The following is an 18,526-nucleotide window of genomic DNA, read 5'->3' as shown; positions in this document are numbered from 1 at the left end:
GTCAAATGGGGCTTTGAAAAGCATTCCAAACTTTCAGAATTTCTGTTATTGCGTACACCGGTTTTGGAGAAGTTTGTTATCATATCAAAGAGAAGAAGGTGCGTGACATGTTCAATGAACTGTCTATCTCATTATTTATCTCGATTGCACAACAAATTGTTAGGTTGTCCAAGATCGTCCACCAATTCTGAGATTATCTTCCAGTAGTTTCCTGTCTCAAGATACTAGAAATGTTGAGTGTTTGATAAACTACTCATGGAAGCTTTAACTTCTCTTTGTATGTATGTAACTAATTACTAGTTTTACTATTGAAATTACCCTTGTTATGGTATCTTGGTTTCTTATGAAGAATTTTCTTTATTCACTTTGATGGTATATACTAATCAATTAGCACAGCTAATCTAATATATGCTTTTAATGGCAAAATTAGAAGTGTTGTTTGTTGTTTTGTTTAGAAATGGCAATCTTTACATAACTTTTATCAAACTATCTATTACATCCATTTTTAGGTCTACAATTTCATGAGTAAACCATTTCATGAGTAATAGTCCAAACGAGAAGTGATTTGTGTTTGCAAATATTTTTAAGGCACTGCAAATTTAGTACAAATTCAAACCTTTTTAGGCATCATTCATCATTTTTACCAAAACTTGAATTGGAATTAAGAAAATCTGTCTTTTTCATTAGTACGAAATTACTTTCAGTTTATTAAGGTAAACTTGAATTTGTGCATGGTTTAAAATAATCCATCTATGAGCATATGGAAAATTCATATTGGAAAGGTTTTGTTATAAAATAAATGATGTATCATCTAATTCATTGATAGGACTATGAAGATCTTTATTTTTTAACTTTGTTCAAGACAAGTTCCATAAGTAGGTAGACATACATTTAAAGAATCTATTTTCCGATACCCATTGAGCTAACAAATCCGGATGCATGCTGCTAGGAATAGCTAGCGCTTGTAGCACCCTTTTCTTAAACATAATATTGTCTTCAATATTTATTTAATTATTAGCCGGATTGAAGCGGCGCATGTTTTTATAAGAGGGACATTTAAGTAATTTAGCTTTTAAATTTAAATTCTGAAGATCTTGACTTTTAAGATAGTATATATATAGAAGATGTGTGTGGTAGGTAATACTGATCTATCAAAGCATTTTATTGCCTGAGATAAACACAAACAAACCAATGGAACATTGATTTCCCTCTTTTACCGATGGAGTTGACAAATCTGAAGAAGCAAAATGTAACAGAGGAAGAAGCACCAAAAGGAATCAGTAAGTTGCCGCATCCACTCCTAGTTGAAATTTTCTCACTTCTGCCAACAGAGGATGCATTCAGAACTTGTGTTATCTCTAAAGAGTGGCAGCGTCTCTCGACTTTAATTCATAGCTTCAATTTCACTTACCGGGAAAGAGAAGATTTCTCCTTGATTCATAATGCATTAGCACATACCCTCTCTCCCAAAATTAAAAAGTTCCAACTCGACTTTTCTCACTTGTGTCTATCAGATTGCAGTTTCAGGACTGAATATGAAACCCTAGTCAGTCATTGTTTTTGTTTTTCTGTTGAAAGACAAGTGGAAAATGTTGTATTTTGGTTTCAGTATAGTTATGAGTGCACATTGCCTGAATCTTTCTGCACATGTTCGTCGTTGATAACTTTAGATGTTAAACATTGTGGCTTTAATAACGCGGTCATATCGTGGAACTCTCTAAAGAGTATAAAGTTGGGGCATTTGATGCTAACCGATGATGAAATGGTGAAATTACTGTCAGGCTGTCCAGCATTGGAAACAATGGAATTATATTCGTATCATGGTTTCCGTCGCCTGGAAAGTAATTCTTTGCTTTTACAGACATTAAAGTTGAAAGATTATCAATTTCCTGAAAATGGAAATGACTTAGAAATTCTTGCCCCATATCTTCAGCATTTGGAAATATCAGGAGAACTTTATAATCTCAAGTGTAGACTTGTTGATGCATGTGTCTTCTGTCATTCATGCTGAGCTTATTTTCAGCATTGCCTTTAGCAAAGACATCCCAAGTTTTTATGAGGGAGACAGCTGCCGTGACTATCATCAAACAGTATATTCCCTCGTCCAAAATAATCTTCAAAAGTTATGTGATGCAACTGAGCTAACAATGGGAACTTGGTTCACAGAGGTATGTCTTTAACTCGAAAGTCCTTACCCCTTCTTTGGTTAAGCAGACAGTAGTAGAATTAGTTATAGAAACTAATGGCCTATTGTATGCCTTTTTGTAATCCTCCTGTCAAGTTTTCAAAGTAAGGTTCTGTCTGATGTGAAATACTTCCGTTTCGTTGTTATTTCTTTCTCCATTGTTTTACTAGTTTCATTGGGATTACTGCACCAAGTCATGTGCATGTTGCAGTTCAACGGGGTGCCCGTTTCAGAATTGAATTGCAAATATCTAACGCTGGTGTTGCATATGAAAATATTTAATATGTACGGAGTAGCTGGTCTTTTGAGAGCCTCGCCTCATGTGGAAACTACGCAGGTAACTTCCTGGAACTTATCTCTTCTTTTTAAATCTTTTCATTTGGTTGAAGTTTCTATCACATTTGTGCAATTTCATTTAATCTGACCTACATTTGGTCCTGATTAAATTTTTTGTCTCAGTTAGATGATTTCCCTTTCTACTTTCTTGACGATTTCCGCTGCAAATCTGAGTTACTTGATTTGGCCAAAGGAGATGATATGGATTTGCTGAGTGGGGTTTCAAGCGTAGAGTATCACAACCTCAAGAAGGTTAAGATTGTCATCTCCTCAGAGGCGTGCTTGAAAGATCATGTCAAAAGGGGATTTGAAAAGGTTTCCAAGCTTTTAGAATTTCTATTACTGAATGCACTGGTTTTGGAGAATTTCGTTATCGTATCAAAGAAAAGAAGGTGCGAGACATGTTCAATTAACTGTCTATCCCAATTTTTATCTCGATTGGCTGACAACTTGTTAGGTTGTCCAAGATCGTCTACCAATTCTGAGATTATCTTCCATGAGTGAGCTTTCCATGAGTTCACCACTAGTAGTTTCATGTCTCAAGATACTAAAAATGTAGAGTTTTTGATAAACTACTCATGGAATCCTTAACTTCTCTATGTATGTTTGTAACTAATTACTATTGGAATTACCCTTGTGGTATACCAAATGTTATGGTATCTTGGTTTCTTATGAAGCATTTTCTTTATTCACTTTGATGGCATATGTAATATGTTAAGCAATTAGCACAGCTAATTAATATATGCTTTAAATGGAAAAATCAAAAGTGTTTGTGGTTTTAATTAGAAATAAAAATCTTTACATAATTTTTACCGAACTCTAACATATCCATTTTTAGGTGTACAATTTCATGAATAATAGTCCAAACGAAAAGTGATTAGTGCTGCAAATATTTAAGGCACTGCAACTTTAGTACAAATTCAACTATTCAAACCTTTTTAGGCAACATTCACCATTTTTACCAAAACTTGAACTAGAATTAAGAAAATCTGTCTTTTTCATTATTACGAAATTGCTTTCAGTTTTTATTAGGGATAAGGGTCTGAAAAATACTCTAACTTTGGCCGAAATTGCTGTTACGATACCAAACCTTAATGAGGACCTATTACCCCCCAGATTATTTAATACCGTATTTTAAATATATATATTTGCCCACGTGGACATAAAAAATAATGCAAAATTATAAATAGTAATGTGCCACGTGAGCACATATATACCTTTAAAATACACTATTAAATAGTTCAGGGGGGTAATAGGTCCTCCATAAAGTTTGGTATCGTAACAGCAATTTCGGCCAAAATTGGGTATTTTTCAGACCCTTATCCCTTTTTATTAAGATAATCTTGAATTCGTGATTTAAAATAATCCATCTATGAACATATGGAAATTTCATATTGGAAAGGTTTTGTTAAAAAAAAAAAAAAGATGTATCATCTAATTCATTGATAGGACCATGAAGATCATTGTTTTTTTAACTTTGTGCAAGACAAGTTCCATAAGTATACCCATTGAGCTAACTAATCCGGATTCACGCTGCTAGGACATAGATAGTACGTGTAGCACCCTTTTCTTAAACATAATATTGTCTTCAATATTTATTTAACTAGTTTCTGGGTACGCGCGTCACACGTGTAGCCAAGTGTGCCCATTACTATAAACTTATAATATATGACAATTGTGCTCCACATAAGTCCTTAGACATCCATCTTATTACGTGTGTCACGCATTTAGCCAAGTGTACCCATTACTATAAACTTATAGTATATGACAATCGTGCTTCACATAAGTCCTTATAGACATCTTATTATAATGTTTGAGATGTAAATGTTAAGTATTTATAGGATTTATGTTGCACTAAAAAGTATAGATGATGGTGGATATAGGAAGAATTTTCACCAATTAGTGTTACACAGATAATTGTTAGAGTAAGAGTGTTAGTTTGAAAATTAAAATAGTTATCTAATTTTATATGGATCACTGATAATGAACTTTATACTTTTAGATCTCTTTATTATTGATTAAAGAGACAATATACTAATTCATGAGATAATGAACTAATTATAAATGCATGTATAGTCATTCAATATATCTGCCAAATATTTCATATTATCCATGTAAAACACAAATGATCTGGCGTATGATAAAATATTTAATCTTTCATTGAGATAATTTTTAATTTCATTTGGAAATAAGAAATATAATATTGTACATGTTCCACGCCAATAATTATATAAAGTCTAAATAAGTAATATCTATTTAATTGTAATCTAGACACAAATTTCTTTATATAAGCAAAGAACATATTTAACTAAAAAGGAATAAGAAAAGAATACATTATAATAGAACATTTAAAATTAATACAAAAATCACCTACAAATGGTCATCACTATCAACACTTTACATAAAATAATATAAATAATTTATTATTTTGTTGTAAATCATACAACATGATAAAAAAGTATTATTTCCTTTCAAACATTATTTACAATTAATCAATCAATCAATCATAATGTTTTCGATCCAAATACAATAATAATGGTATTGTCCTTAACAATTCTACAAAGATTGATGACAACTTTTCTTCTGCGGTCTATGACTATGACCAGAAAGGAAATAAAAAAAAAATGATATACCAAAGATAAGAAAATGAATCTTAATTTATAAGAGAGAATTGACATTGATATACTTTAGTAAGAAGATCAGATATGAGATTTATAAGTTCATTTTCCTTTCTAGGTGACTTTAAATAGGAAAATCTTAGGTGAGGGGAGATGAAAGGGAAAAAAATAAAAGGCCCATCAGTTTCCTACTTAATTATGTAACTTTTGGTCTTCACCTTTAATTCATTGAACAATATAATTAGGAGTCTTTTTATTTTCTTGATAATAATTACTTATAACAATTTAATATTAATTCACCATGCAACATGAATAAATTGTAACCGAAAGAATTTGATAAATTTGATATCGGCTTAATGTGTAACTCTCCCTTGTAGTAATTAAAATTTACTATTTAATATTTAATTAATAATTTATTAGATGATTAATAGTATTTGTATTTGATGTAGGGACAAAATGCTAATCTAATTTTTGCCTAACATTCTTCCCACTGTTAGTATAATATGAGATGATATGATATATGATTATTAATTTCTTATTGTATACATATAGATTATAGATGATAAGTATTATTAAATTAGATATTTTAATTAGGAATTAATATAAGAAAGTGCAAAATCATTAACATGTTAATTAAAATGAACCAATTTAATATTTAAATTAAATAATTAAATATTTTATAACATTTTAATTTATAGTAGGGTAAAACCATAATTCAACTATATGTTTCACCTTCTTCTTCTTCTTTTTTCCAAAAAAAAAAAAAAGAGTAAACATTTTCTCACATTCATTCTTTAAGATGAAAGTTAATGTATATGTAAAATTATAAGTACAAAGAACAAAAAAAAAACGATACACATGACCAAGACAATTAGGCTTTTTTTTTTTTTTTTGTGTTTGTCTCTATAATAAAAACTGAATATTTGAGCATACAAAAATAAAAAATTGAAATTAGAGCAAGTTGCTAACAAAACAACAATTCAGCTATATGAAGAGAGATAGAAAAGTCTTATTATAATTCTAATAATTACAAATAAGTATAAAACTAACACACCAACCTTCGATGCTTCAATAGTTGAATTCTTGTCTATTCCCATCACTGTATAAGGGGATCTCACAACTTTCACCACAAATTGTGACATTATTTCACCTGTTTAGAGCTCCTACATACAAGAATTGTAGGAGTGGTAAATAAAAGTCTTTCTTGGAAAGGTTAAATTTTTAGGACAAAAATTACGGAAACATGAAAAGTCACATGGAAAATTGAAAGGTCAAATACTATTAAAATAAATATAATGATTCTTTCATTCTCTTTATAATAAATAACTAACAATTGAAATAATAATTAAATTATTATTATTTAATATTTAATTAATTAGATGTTTAATTAAGCCTAGGTAAAATGGCGATCTAACTTTTCATCTTTGGAGCTTCCCAAAAATTACGGAAACATGAAAAGTCACATGAAAAATTGAAATGTCAAATACTATTAAAATAAATATAATGATTCTTTCATTGTCTTTATAATAAATAACTAACAATTCAAATAATAATTAAAATATTATTATTTAATAATTTATTAATTAGATGTTTAATTTAGCCTAAGGGTAAAATGATAATTTAACTTTTCATAGCTTCCCACTTTTAGTTTTTATATATATATATATATATATCGTGGTCCAATGAGCCATATAAATAGGTTGTGACAACATCCGTCCTGATTGTTTTCTTGTGAATTTTTATATGCTTAAGGCTTCAGAAATCCTTATATGGATTAAAACAATCAGGACAGATGTGGTACAATCGTCTTGGCCAATTTTTGCTAAAGAAAGGGTACAAAAATGACCCTATTTGTCCTTGTGTTTTTATAAAAAGTTCTGGATCTGATTTTGTTATAATAGCTGTGTATGTTGATGATTTAAATATCATTGGCACTCCTAAAGAGCTTTCAAAAGTTGTTGAGTGTTTAACGAAAGAATTTGAAATGAAAGATCGTGGTAAGATAAAATTTTGTCTTGGCCTACAGATTGAGCATTTGAAAAATGGAATTTTTGTCCATCAATCAACATACACAAAAAAGGTTTTAAAGCGATTTTACATGGATAAATCACATTCATTGAGTACCTCGATGGTTGTGAGATCGCTTGACATATATAAAGATCCATTTCGACCTCACGAAAATGATGAAGAGCTTCTTGGCGATGAAATTCCATATCTTAGTGCTATTGGGGCACTAATGTATCTTGCTAATAATACTCAACTAGATATCTGTTTTGCAGTAAGTTTATTGGCAAGATTCAACTCGTCCCCAACAAAGAGACATTGGAATGGAGTCAAACATATATTCAGATATCTTCAGGGAACCATTGATATGGGATTATTTTATTCTAATAAATCCAAGTTAGAAATGATTGGTTATGCAGATGCTGAATATTTTTCTGATCCACATAAAGCTCGATCTCAAATAGGCTATTTATTTACATATGGAGGCACAACTATATCTTGGCGTTCAATGAAGCAAACATTAGCTGCTACTTCTTCAAATCATGCAGAAATAATAGCCATCCATGAAGCAAGTCGGGAGTGTGTTTTTGTTGAGATCAATAACTCAACATATTCAAGAAATGTGTGGTTTTCCTATGAAAAAGGATATACCAACTACATTGTATGAAGACAATGTTGCATGTATAGCTCAGCTGAAGGGAGGATATATTAAAGGAGATAGAACAAAACACATTTCACCAAAATTCTTTTTCACTCATGATCTTGAGAAGAAAGGTGAAATAAATGTTCAACAAATTCGCTCAGTTGATAATTTAGCGGATCTTTTCACTAAAGCATTACCAACCTCAACATTTGAAAAGTTGGTATTCAAGATTGGAATGCGTCGTCTCCAAGAAATTAAATGATGTTTGCAACAAGGGGAGTAAACTACACGCTGCACTCTTTTTCCCTTGGCCTAGGTTTTATCCCAATGGGTTTTCCTGACAAGATTTTTAACGAGGCAGCAAATAAAGCATATAACAAGATATGTGTACTCTTTTGTCCTTCACTAAGATTTTTTCCCACAGAGTTTTTTTCTTAGTAAGGTTTTAACGAGGCATATTATCTATCAATGGTCATCCAAGGGGGAGTGTTGTAAATCATTTTGGTGGTTAAATGGATGACCATAACTCCTTGGTTAATTTCCCTCCTTTATGAGTAGTAATGTTGTTGATAATGTGGTCAAATGGATGAGCATAACTCCTAGGTTTATTTCCTCCTTAATGGTTAGTAATTCTCAAGGTTTAATGTAATGTTTATGACATCCTTTGGTATTCCTCAATGTAATCCTATAAATAGTGGTGTTGAGAATAATGTTGAATACACTTGAAAGAAAGAAAGTGATCTTATATTATTTCTCTTGTCTTATATTCTTCTTGTCTTCCTTTTTATATTGTTCATTTGTTCTTAAGTTTTACAAGAAAAATAATATTCTTTAAAAATAATATTTTATTAGGAATAAAATGTGTTTTAAAAAAATATATACATATTTATCAGGAAAGAAACATTTTTAACTCATTAAGTAACAATATGAGTATTTATAGACTAAATTATTAATAATAAATACATATTAAGACTTACTTTGTTCAATTTCACATAATTTAAATACATTTTGTTTAAATAATTATATCAAAATTGGATCAAAAGTGTACCAAATTTATGCCAATATATTATTCAATTTGCTCATTTTGTGCATAAGTTAAAACTGAAGGGAAAGGGGGGCGATACCTTCTAAGCATTTCTGGATTCCGGCAAACAACAGCTGTAGATCGACCATTCAGTTGCCGGATCGCTCTTCTCCTTCACATACGCAGCTTATGCCGAAAAAACAATCATGGATTCCGGCGAGAAGATAAAAGAAACAACAGCTATAGACCAACAAAAAACCATGGATTCCAGCTAGCTGAGAAAATAGAAGAAACAACAGCTGTAACCAAAAACCAGTCATGGATTCCGGTGAAAAGATAGAAGAAACAACAACGGTAGACCGATCAGTTAGTTTCCTGAAGCTCTTTTTCTTCACAGTCTCTTTCTTATGCCAACGGGATCAGATATCCGTAACAAGTGCTCTCTCAAACAGGTAGCTTTATCTTTGAAATTTACTTGATATCTTCTCTTTTAGTAACTTTAATTACCACGAAGGATATGTATCCTAGGTTGATTATGGCTTAGTAATTTTGTTTCTCTCCCAAATTAAAAAAATTCATCTTGACAACTTTGATCAAGGGAAAATGTGAAACTTAGGTCAGTTTTTAAAGGAGAGATTTGTTCATTGTCAAAATGTTTATACACATTCATTTGATAATAATAATTTTGAGATTTTGATGCCATTTGGTTATAACGTGAAAGTTTCCGTATAGTATAAAATTGATATGGATGGTATTATTTAAAGACCATATTGTGAATTTATTGTTGGAATGTTCTCTATTAGAAACTATGGAATCATCTCGTTTTAAGGATTTTAGTCTCTTTGAAATTAGGTCTTTGAAATTGAAGAGGAATTTGATATCATATAATGATGATCAAGAAATAGATCATTTCGTGAAAATTGTTGTCTCCTACACTACATTCATTATTTAGAGATTTCAGAAAGTCATCATGTTTTTAAGTGTAGGCTTGTAACCATGTCATATGTGGTTAATACTAAGCTTATGTTCAACATTACATCCGTCAAAGACATCCAATATTATACCGCATGTTACATGTCTTTGATACATGTAATGTCGAACATAAGCTTAGTATTAACCATGGAGGATATGTCTACAAGCCTACACTTGAGACCATGAAGACTTCCTGAAGTTTCCAAATGATGAAGATAGGGGGCAACAATTTCCAAGGAATGATCAATTTCTTCATCATTGTTGTATGATATCGAATTCAGTCTCTTTAATTTTGAAGACCTAAGTTCCATGCGACTAAAACCTTTAAAACAAGATAATTCGATAGTTTCTAATGCAGGACAACCCAACAGTAAGTTCACAATATGGTCATTGGATAACACTATCCACTTCAATTTTATGCTTTTAGAGACTTTCATGCTATGGACACAGTAGCATCAAAATCCCAAAATTAGTGTTATCAGCGATGAACAAGTGCATAAACATTCAGGCAATGCACAAACCTCTTCGTTAGAAACTAACCGGAGTTTCAATTTTCCACTTGTGTGCATCCGGCTCAAGGCTATCAAGTTGGATTTTTTAATTTTGGAAGAAACGGAATAACCTAATACATAATGAACATAGGATACATATCATTCATGGTAATTAAAGGTACTAAAACATAAGGTATCAAGTAAATTCCAGAGATAGCGCCATCTTTTTGAGAGATCGCTTGTTATGAGTGTTTGATCATTCAGTATAAGAGAGCGAGGGAGAAGAGCATCCGGCAATTGACTGATTTGGTCTACAGCTTTAGGTCTTGTGGACGACCGACCAAAGGAGCTCTTGGAGTTTCAAATTAATTATACCGCGTGTTACTCTTTTAAGTGCCCAATTCGTCAAAGTCTTATGCTTCTCTTCATTCATTTTCATTTCTTCCATTTGTAATTTATCACTGCTCTCTCCCTCTAATTTCTCCATTTTCCCCTTGCTTTTACTTGGTGCGAATAGAAAGTATAATACACAACATTCTTGGATTTACTTGGCATGTTTTAAATCTTGTGACGCTGCACACTCCAGCTTATACTCTCCCTCATTGAACTAAAAAGTAGAAATCGATTTTGTGTGTGTGTGTCTCTTTCTTACCTAGTTCTTTTGTTCAGAAAGTACGAGCAACTGTGGTAAAGAGCAACTTGAATCCAATTCATGGGACTGTAAGGCTGGTAGACATTCCATTTCACATTTGTCTGGTAATTTTACTTACCTTTTTCTCCATTTTATTTTGTCAATGTAACTCCTCAATGATTTACTTTGAATGTGTCAGATAACCAATAGGTTCAAGAAAGGAAAAATACTTTTTGGTGTAAATACATCTCACCCTCCCACACCCCCACTTGTTGTTGTTAGTAATAGTAGTAGAGAATACTTCAGAATTCTCTGAAAGACTAAATCTACTTAACTACAACTTTCTACTTTTAGCCTAAGTTTTGGTAATCATTTCTTCCAATGCGCACTGATCATATCCCACATTTTTAAAAAAAATTCAAGCCATTTAAGAAATCATTGAAAGACTTAATCTTTCAACTAAAAATTTCCACTTTTAGCCTAGCTTTTTGGTAATTATTTCTTCCAAGTGCATGTATCTATCAGCCCGTGGTTTTTCATTGTGTTCGGTTGACATTTGCTAGCAATTTATCCCTTAGCGCTTATTTTGTGAATAAATGGAACTCGTGTTGATTAGCCAACCCTTATTTGAATTCTTTTTCTGCTTGAGCGAATATTACTCGAGATCTGCTTAAGTTTTAGCTAGTCTGATCAGCTTTAATATGTGGATTTGTGTTGATTCTTTTTTCAATTTGTTTGTGGCAATAATAGTTATCACCCATTGATCATTTTGCTGTCACAGTGATAGATATATAATGGTACATCTAAATCATCATGTAAATGGCATCGAGTGTTGCTCAAAGTTAGAGGCCAGACTCTGGTAGGCGATCTAGTGGTAAGAATATCGACCTGCTAATAATATAAGAAGAAAGTTGTTGGGAGATAAATGACATTCTAAAGCATGTCTCTGCATGCCCACGGTATCCTTCCCGAGTTTTGCAAAACTTCTATTATGTCTCCTATCCTTTCTTATGAATTCCCAGTTTTTGAAGGAGTAGTAGCCTCTATCTCTGGATAGGCTTATTCGTTTTCCATACATCGTTGATATATTATTCCTGAAGAGCCAAGGTGAGAACTTATGAAGGCCATGAAAGCCAATGTTTTTTTTTCTTTTAAACATCAACAGTGCATCTTTAAAAAGGAAGTACAGAGACTGTGGGAGTTGTCTAGCAAAACAGACTCCCCTGCTAAGATTGAAATGCATGTTTTAAGCAAAAATTAAGGTAAATGAAAGCTGATGTGAACAATGATTCAACTGCAACTACTTAGATTCCAATTCATGAATAAAGACGGAGTTTAGAAAGAAAATAATTTGTTCTTGAGTGAAGCTCTTAAACATGGTTCTTCTAGGCCCTTAGCTGCTTTATATCTTTGCCTTTATATTCAAAAATTGTTCCAGTGATGATAAAGGTTCAATTAGCGTTATATTTTTTATGATTCTTTTGTGGTTGTTGGTATTTGTGATGACTTATATGAGGGCTTACTTGATTCAAATATGTGATTCTGATTCATTATTTTGTTTGTTAAATTACTCAAAGGTTAACCAAGTCCCTTTTGCAGTCACTTTTTGGCTTCCATGGAATAATGGTAATTAAAGTTAAAACTTATTTGTCTTCTTCGCGTGTTCTGATCCACTCTACCATAAACGATGAACAAGTGCATAAACATTCAGGCAATGCACAAACCTCTTCTTCCGAAACTAACTGGAGTTTCATATTTTCCACCTGTGTGCATCCAGCTCAAGGCTATCAAGTTGGATTTTTTAATTTTGGAAAAAAATGGAATAACCTAATACATAATGAACATAGGATACATATCGTTCATGGTAATTAAAAGTACTAAAACAAAAGGTATCAAGTCAATTCCAGAGATAGCGCCACCTTTTTGAGAGAGCTGTTGTTACGAGTGTTTGATCACTCGGTATAAGAGAGCGAAGGAGAAGAGCATCCGGCAATTGACTGATTTGGTCTACAACTTTAGGTCTTGTCGACGACCAAAGGAGCTCTTGGAGTTTCACATTAATTATACCGCGTTTTACTCTTTTAAGTGCCCAAATCGTCAAAGTCTTACGTTTCTCTTCATTCATTTTCATTTCTTCCATTTGTCATTTATCACTGCTCTCTCCCTGTAATTTGTCCATTTTCCCCTTTCTTTTACTTGGTGTGAATAGAAAGTATATAATACAAAATATTCTTGGATTTACTTGGCATGTTTTAGATTTTGTGACTCTGTACACTCCAACTTATACATACTCTCCCTCATTGAACTGACAAGTAGAAATGGATTTTGTGTGTATCTCTTTCTTACCTAGTTCTTTTATTCAGAGAGTACAAGCAACTGTAGTAAAGAGCACCTTGAATCCAGTTCAGGATTAGGAACTAATGCTTTCAGTTACGCAAGATCATGATTCATGGGACTGTAAAGCTGGTAGACATTCCATTTAACCTTTGTCTGGCAATTTTACTTACCTTTTTCTCCCTTTTATATTGTCAATGTAACTCAATGATTTACTTTGAATGTGTCAGATATCCAATAGGTTCAGGTAAGGAAAATTACTTTTTGGTGTAAATACATCCCACATTTTTTTTTTTGAAATTCAAGGCATTCACCCTTTAAGAAATCATTGAAAGACTGAATCTTTCAACTAAAAATTTCCACTTTTAGCCTAGCTTTTTGGTAATTATTTCTTCCCAGTGCATGTATCTGTCAGCCCATGGTTTTTCATTGTGTTCGGTTGACTTTTTGCTAGCAATTTATCCCTTAGCGCTTATGTTTGAGAATCAATGGAACTCATGTTGATTAGCCAACCCTTATTTGAATTCTTTTTTTGCTTGAGCGAATACTACTCGAGATCTGCTTAAGTTATAGCTAGTCTGATCAGCTTTAATATGTGGATTTGTGTTGATTCTTTTTTCAATTTGTTTGTGGCAATAATAGTTGTAGTTATCATCCTTTGATCATTTTGGTGTCACGGTGATAGATATATAATGGTACATCTAAATTATCATGTAAATGGCATTGAGTGTTGTTCAAAGTTAGAGGCCGGACTCTGGTAGGAGATCAAGTGGTAAAAATATCAACTAATAATAAGAAGAAAGTTGTTGGGAGATAAATGACATTCTAAAACATGTCTCTGCATGCCCACGGTATCCTTCCCGAGTTTTGCAAAACTTCTATTATTTCTCCTATCCTTTCTTATGAATTCCCAGTTTTTGAATGAGTAGTAGCCTCTGTCTCTGGATAGGCTTATTCGTTTTCCATACGTCGTTGATATATTATTCCTGAAGAGCCAAGGTGAGAACTTATGATGGCCATGAAAGCCAATGTTTTTTTTTGTTTTAAACATCAACAGTGCATCTTTAAAAAGGAAGTACAGAGACTGTGGGAGTTGTCTAGCAAAACAGACTCCCCAGCTAAGATTGAAATGCATGTTTTAAGCAAAAATTAAGGTAAATGAAAGCTGATGTGAACAGTGATTCAACTGCAACTACTTATATTCCAATTCATGAAAAAAGACGGAGTTTAGAAAGAAAATAATTTGTTCTTGAGGTAAGCTCTTAAACAAGGTTCTTCTAGGCCCTTTGCTGCTTTATATCTTTGCCTTTGTAAAACGCCATGATATTATTCAAAAATTGCTCCAAGGATGATAAAGGTTGAATTAGCATTATATTTTTGATGATTCTTTTGTGGTTGTTGGTATTTGTGATGACTTATATGAGGGCTTACTTGATTCAAATATGTAATTCTGATTCATTATTTTGTTTGTTAAAATACCCAAAGGTTAACCAAGTCCCTTTTGCAGTCACTTTTTGGCTTCCATGGAATAAAGGTAATTAAAGTTAAAACTTATTTGTCTTCTTCGCGTGTTCTGATTCACTCTACCATAAATCATGTGTCGCTGCACATGTTTTAAAAAGTAGTGCTTGAGATGACTATTCAGATCACGGTTTATTGTATTCAGTTTGTAGAATACAAAACAAGATCCTCTAACCCATCTTAGGTAACTCTTCCTTAATATCTCCTCTTTGTTGCGTATGTAGCTTATGATTGTCGCATGCAGCATATACGTTGCCCTCTATAAGGTATTCTGGAGTATTTATTTTGTGTTTCATGCATTTACACTAAGGTGAGAAGTCATATTAGGAACTTCCTTTCTAAGCCTCTGAAAATTGTTTTATATCATACATTACTGGAATGAACTCTTTTTCCCTATTTGTCGTCTGTGGAATATTCCAATATGTTCCTATTAGGCTGCATTTGATCCTGATTATATTATTCGCTACAGTTTCATGATTTCCACTGCCAACTTGAGCGAAACTATTTGGTCAAAGGAGATAATATCAATCTGCAAAGTTGGATGTCAAACATTGTGTTTCCCAATCTCAAGAATGTTAAAATTACCACCTGCATAACACATTGTTTGAAAGAGGCGATAAGCTTTTTGAACTTTCAGAGTTTCTACTAAGGAAGGCAATGACTTGAAGAAGTCCGTTATCATATCAAAGATGAGAATCTGCTGGAAATGTTCAGAACAATTTGTTTCCCAATATTTATCACAAATCGTATCCAAGAGTCTTGTTCACGAGTATTTACTAATCAATTAGCACAGCTAATCTAATATATGCTTTAAATGGCAAAATCAGAAGTGTTGTCTGTGGTTTTGCTTAGAAATGACAATCTTTACATGATTAAACCATTTCATGAGTAATAGTCCAAACGAAAAGTGATTCGTGCTGCAAATATTTAATGCACTACAACTTTGAGTACTCCTACAACTTCAGTACAAATTCAAACCTTTTTTTGCCAATAATATTCATCATTTTTACCAAAACCTGAATTGGAATTAATTAAGAAAATTTGTCTTTTTCATTATTACAATATTACTTTCAGGTTTATTAAGGTAATCTTGAATTCATGATTAAAAAATAATCCATCTATGAACATAAGGAAATTTCATATTGGAAACCACAGTTGCCCGATCTCTCTTTTTCCTTCACATTCGCTGCTTATGCCAAAAAACAATCATGGATTCCAGCAAGAACATTAAAGAAACAGCAGTTTTAGACCAACAACAAACCATGTATTCCGACGAAAAAAATAGAAGAAACAACAGCTGTAACCAAAAACCAACCATGCATTCCAGCGAAAAGATAGAAAAAACAAAGGTAGACCGATCAGTTAGTTGCCCAAAGCTCTTTTTCTTCACATTCTCTCTTATGACAACGGGATCAGATATCCGTTACAAGTGCTCTCTCAAAAAGGTAGCGTTATCTCTGAAATTCACTTGATACCTTCTCTCTGTTAGTACATTTAATTACCACGAAGAATATATTTCCTATGTTGATTATGACTTAGGTAATTCTGTTTCTCCCAAAATAAAAGAATTTCAGCTTGACAACTTTGAGTAAAGGAAAATGTGAAATTTGAGTCAATTTCTAAAGAAGAGGGTTGTGCATTGCCGGAATGTTTATACACATTCGTTTGATAATAGTAATTTTGAGATTTTGATGTTAATGTGGCCATAACGTGAAAGTCTCCAAATAGTATAGAATTGAAGTGGATGGTGTTATCCAAGGACCATATTGCGAATTTATTGTTGGACTGTTCTCCATTAGAAACTATTGAATCATCCTGTATTGAGGATTTTAGTCGCTTTGTAATTAGGTCTTCGAAATTGAAGATGAATTTGATATCATTCCATGATGATGAAGAAATTGATCATTCCGTGGAAGTTATTGCCTCCAATCTTCATCAGTTGGAAATTTCAGGAAGACATCATGTTCTCAAGTGTAGGCTTGTAGACATGTCATTGTAAGCGCCTAAAGTTTCAATCCTGAAATACAGTAAACAGGAAAAGAAAAATAGCAAGCAAACAATAATATTTGTATTTGAATTAATGCGAAGGTTACAATCTTTATAAAATCTCTTAAAAAGATATGTAATCCCTGATTCTTCTCTCCACAGATGTTCTTGATTTGGCGGAATACTTGCGGCTCAATACTTGGAGCGAAGACTTCTTTGTATGCGGAAGACTTGCAGATCACCAATGAAGAGCAACTATGTATTTCTGTGTGTATGTATGTGTGTCTCTTCTGGTCTTATGAAGACCTCTTTATATAGGCTTGAGCTAGGGCTTTAGGGGTATTTTGGTCCAAGCAATTTTGACCCTTGGGCCTGAAGAACATGAGTTGGGCTCATCTTGTCAATTTAATGGACTGGCCCAAATGTTATTTGGACTTGATTTAAGTCATATCATTTTGACTTGAATATTAATTCGACTTTATTAACCAATAATTTGACTTGGTCAACATATCATGAATTTAAGATTTAATCCAAATTTAGTATGGATTTATCAATAAAACTTTACTGTCTACCGTCATCTGTGGTTAATACTAAGCTTATCTTGAATTTTTGAATTTTTGAATTTTTTTGTCTGTGTGGTTGATGCTAAGCTTATGTTCAACATTATATGTATCAAAGACAAAGGTGAATTGAATGTCTACCAACAAATATTATTGGATGTTTTTGATACATATAATGTTGAACGTAAGCTTCGTTTTAACCATAGAGGACATGTCTCCAAGCCTACACTTGAGACTAAGAAGACTTATGATCAATATTTTAATCATCCTTATATGATATCAAATTCAATCTTTTCAATTTTTAAGACCTAATTTCCAAAGCGACTAAACCCTTAAAACATGATAATTTCATAGCTTCTAATGTAGGAAAGCCCAATAATAAGTTCATTATAATATGATCATTGGATATATGACACTATCCACTTCAATTTTATGCTCTTTATAAACTTCTATGCTATGACCACATTAGCATTAAAATAACAAAATCCTAAAACTAGTGTTATCAACGATGAACAGGCGTATAAATATTCAGGGAATGCACAAAATCTCATCTTCAAAAACTAACTGGAGTTGAATATTTTCAACTTGCATGCATCCGGCTCAAGGCTGTCGCGAGTTGGAATTTTTAAATTTTTGGAGAAACGAAATGACCTAATACATAGGATACATAGCTTTCATGGTAACTAGAGGTACTAAAAGAGAATGTATCAAGTAAATTTCAGAGATAGCACCACCTTTTTGAGAGACCACTTGTTCTGAGTGTTTGTGCAGTCGGCATAAGAGAGAGAATGTGAACGAGAAGAGCTTCCGCCAATTGACTGATTCGGTCTACAACTGTTGTTTCTTCTATCTTTTCGCCAGAATCCGTAGTTGGTTTCACTATGATGGTATATGCTAATCAATAAGCACAGCTAATCTAATATATGGTTTAACAAATGGCAAAATCAGAAGTGTTGTTTGTGGTTTTGTTTAGAAATGGCAACCTAATAATATATATCATTTTTACCGAACTCTAATATATCCATTTTTAGGTGTACCATTTCATGAGTAAATATTTCAATAACGAGTACCATTTCATGAGTAATAGTTTAAACAAAAATGGAATCGTGCTGCAGATATCTAAGGCAGGGAAACTTTAGTACAAATTCAAACAAAGGCTAAGGGCTAAGTGTTATTAATCTGTGTTAAAAACAATAAACAGAATTACTGATTTCAATAAAC

The 18,526-nt window shown here is 32.4% G+C and overlaps 1 protein-coding gene and 1 long non-coding RNA gene across 2 annotated transcripts; both read left to right on the top strand.

The window, feature by feature from the left end:
* The first annotated feature begins 1,219 nt into the window (after positions 1-1,219).
* Positions 1,220-3,025, top strand: LOC102584917 (F-box protein At5g03100-like). Its single transcript, XM_006365193.1, has 4 exons — positions 1,220-1,968; positions 2,024-2,168; positions 2,397-2,522; positions 2,645-3,025. Exons 1-4 carry the CDS (start codon positions 1,220-1,222, stop codon positions 3,023-3,025), a joined length of 1,401 nt encoding a protein of 466 aa, XP_006365255.1.
* Positions 3,026-8,862: 5,837 nt separating this feature from the next.
* On the top strand, positions 8,863-15,535 carry LOC102580606 (uncharacterized). The gene is made up of 2 exons (XR_001472105.1): positions 8,863-11,029; positions 13,268-15,535. It is a non-coding gene; the product is annotated as an uncharacterized lncRNA (long non-coding RNA).
* The last annotated feature ends 2,991 nt before the right edge of the window (positions 15,536-18,526 follow it).

Source organism: Solanum tuberosum, unplaced genomic scaffold, assembly GCF_000226075.1.
Source record: "Solanum tuberosum cultivar DM 1-3 516 R44 unplaced genomic scaffold, SolTub_3.0 scf00533, whole genome shotgun sequence".
Classification (NCBI taxonomy): domain Eukaryota; kingdom Viridiplantae; phylum Streptophyta; class Magnoliopsida; order Solanales; family Solanaceae; genus Solanum; species Solanum tuberosum.
This window is presented reverse-complemented; position numbering and strand designations above follow the sequence as displayed.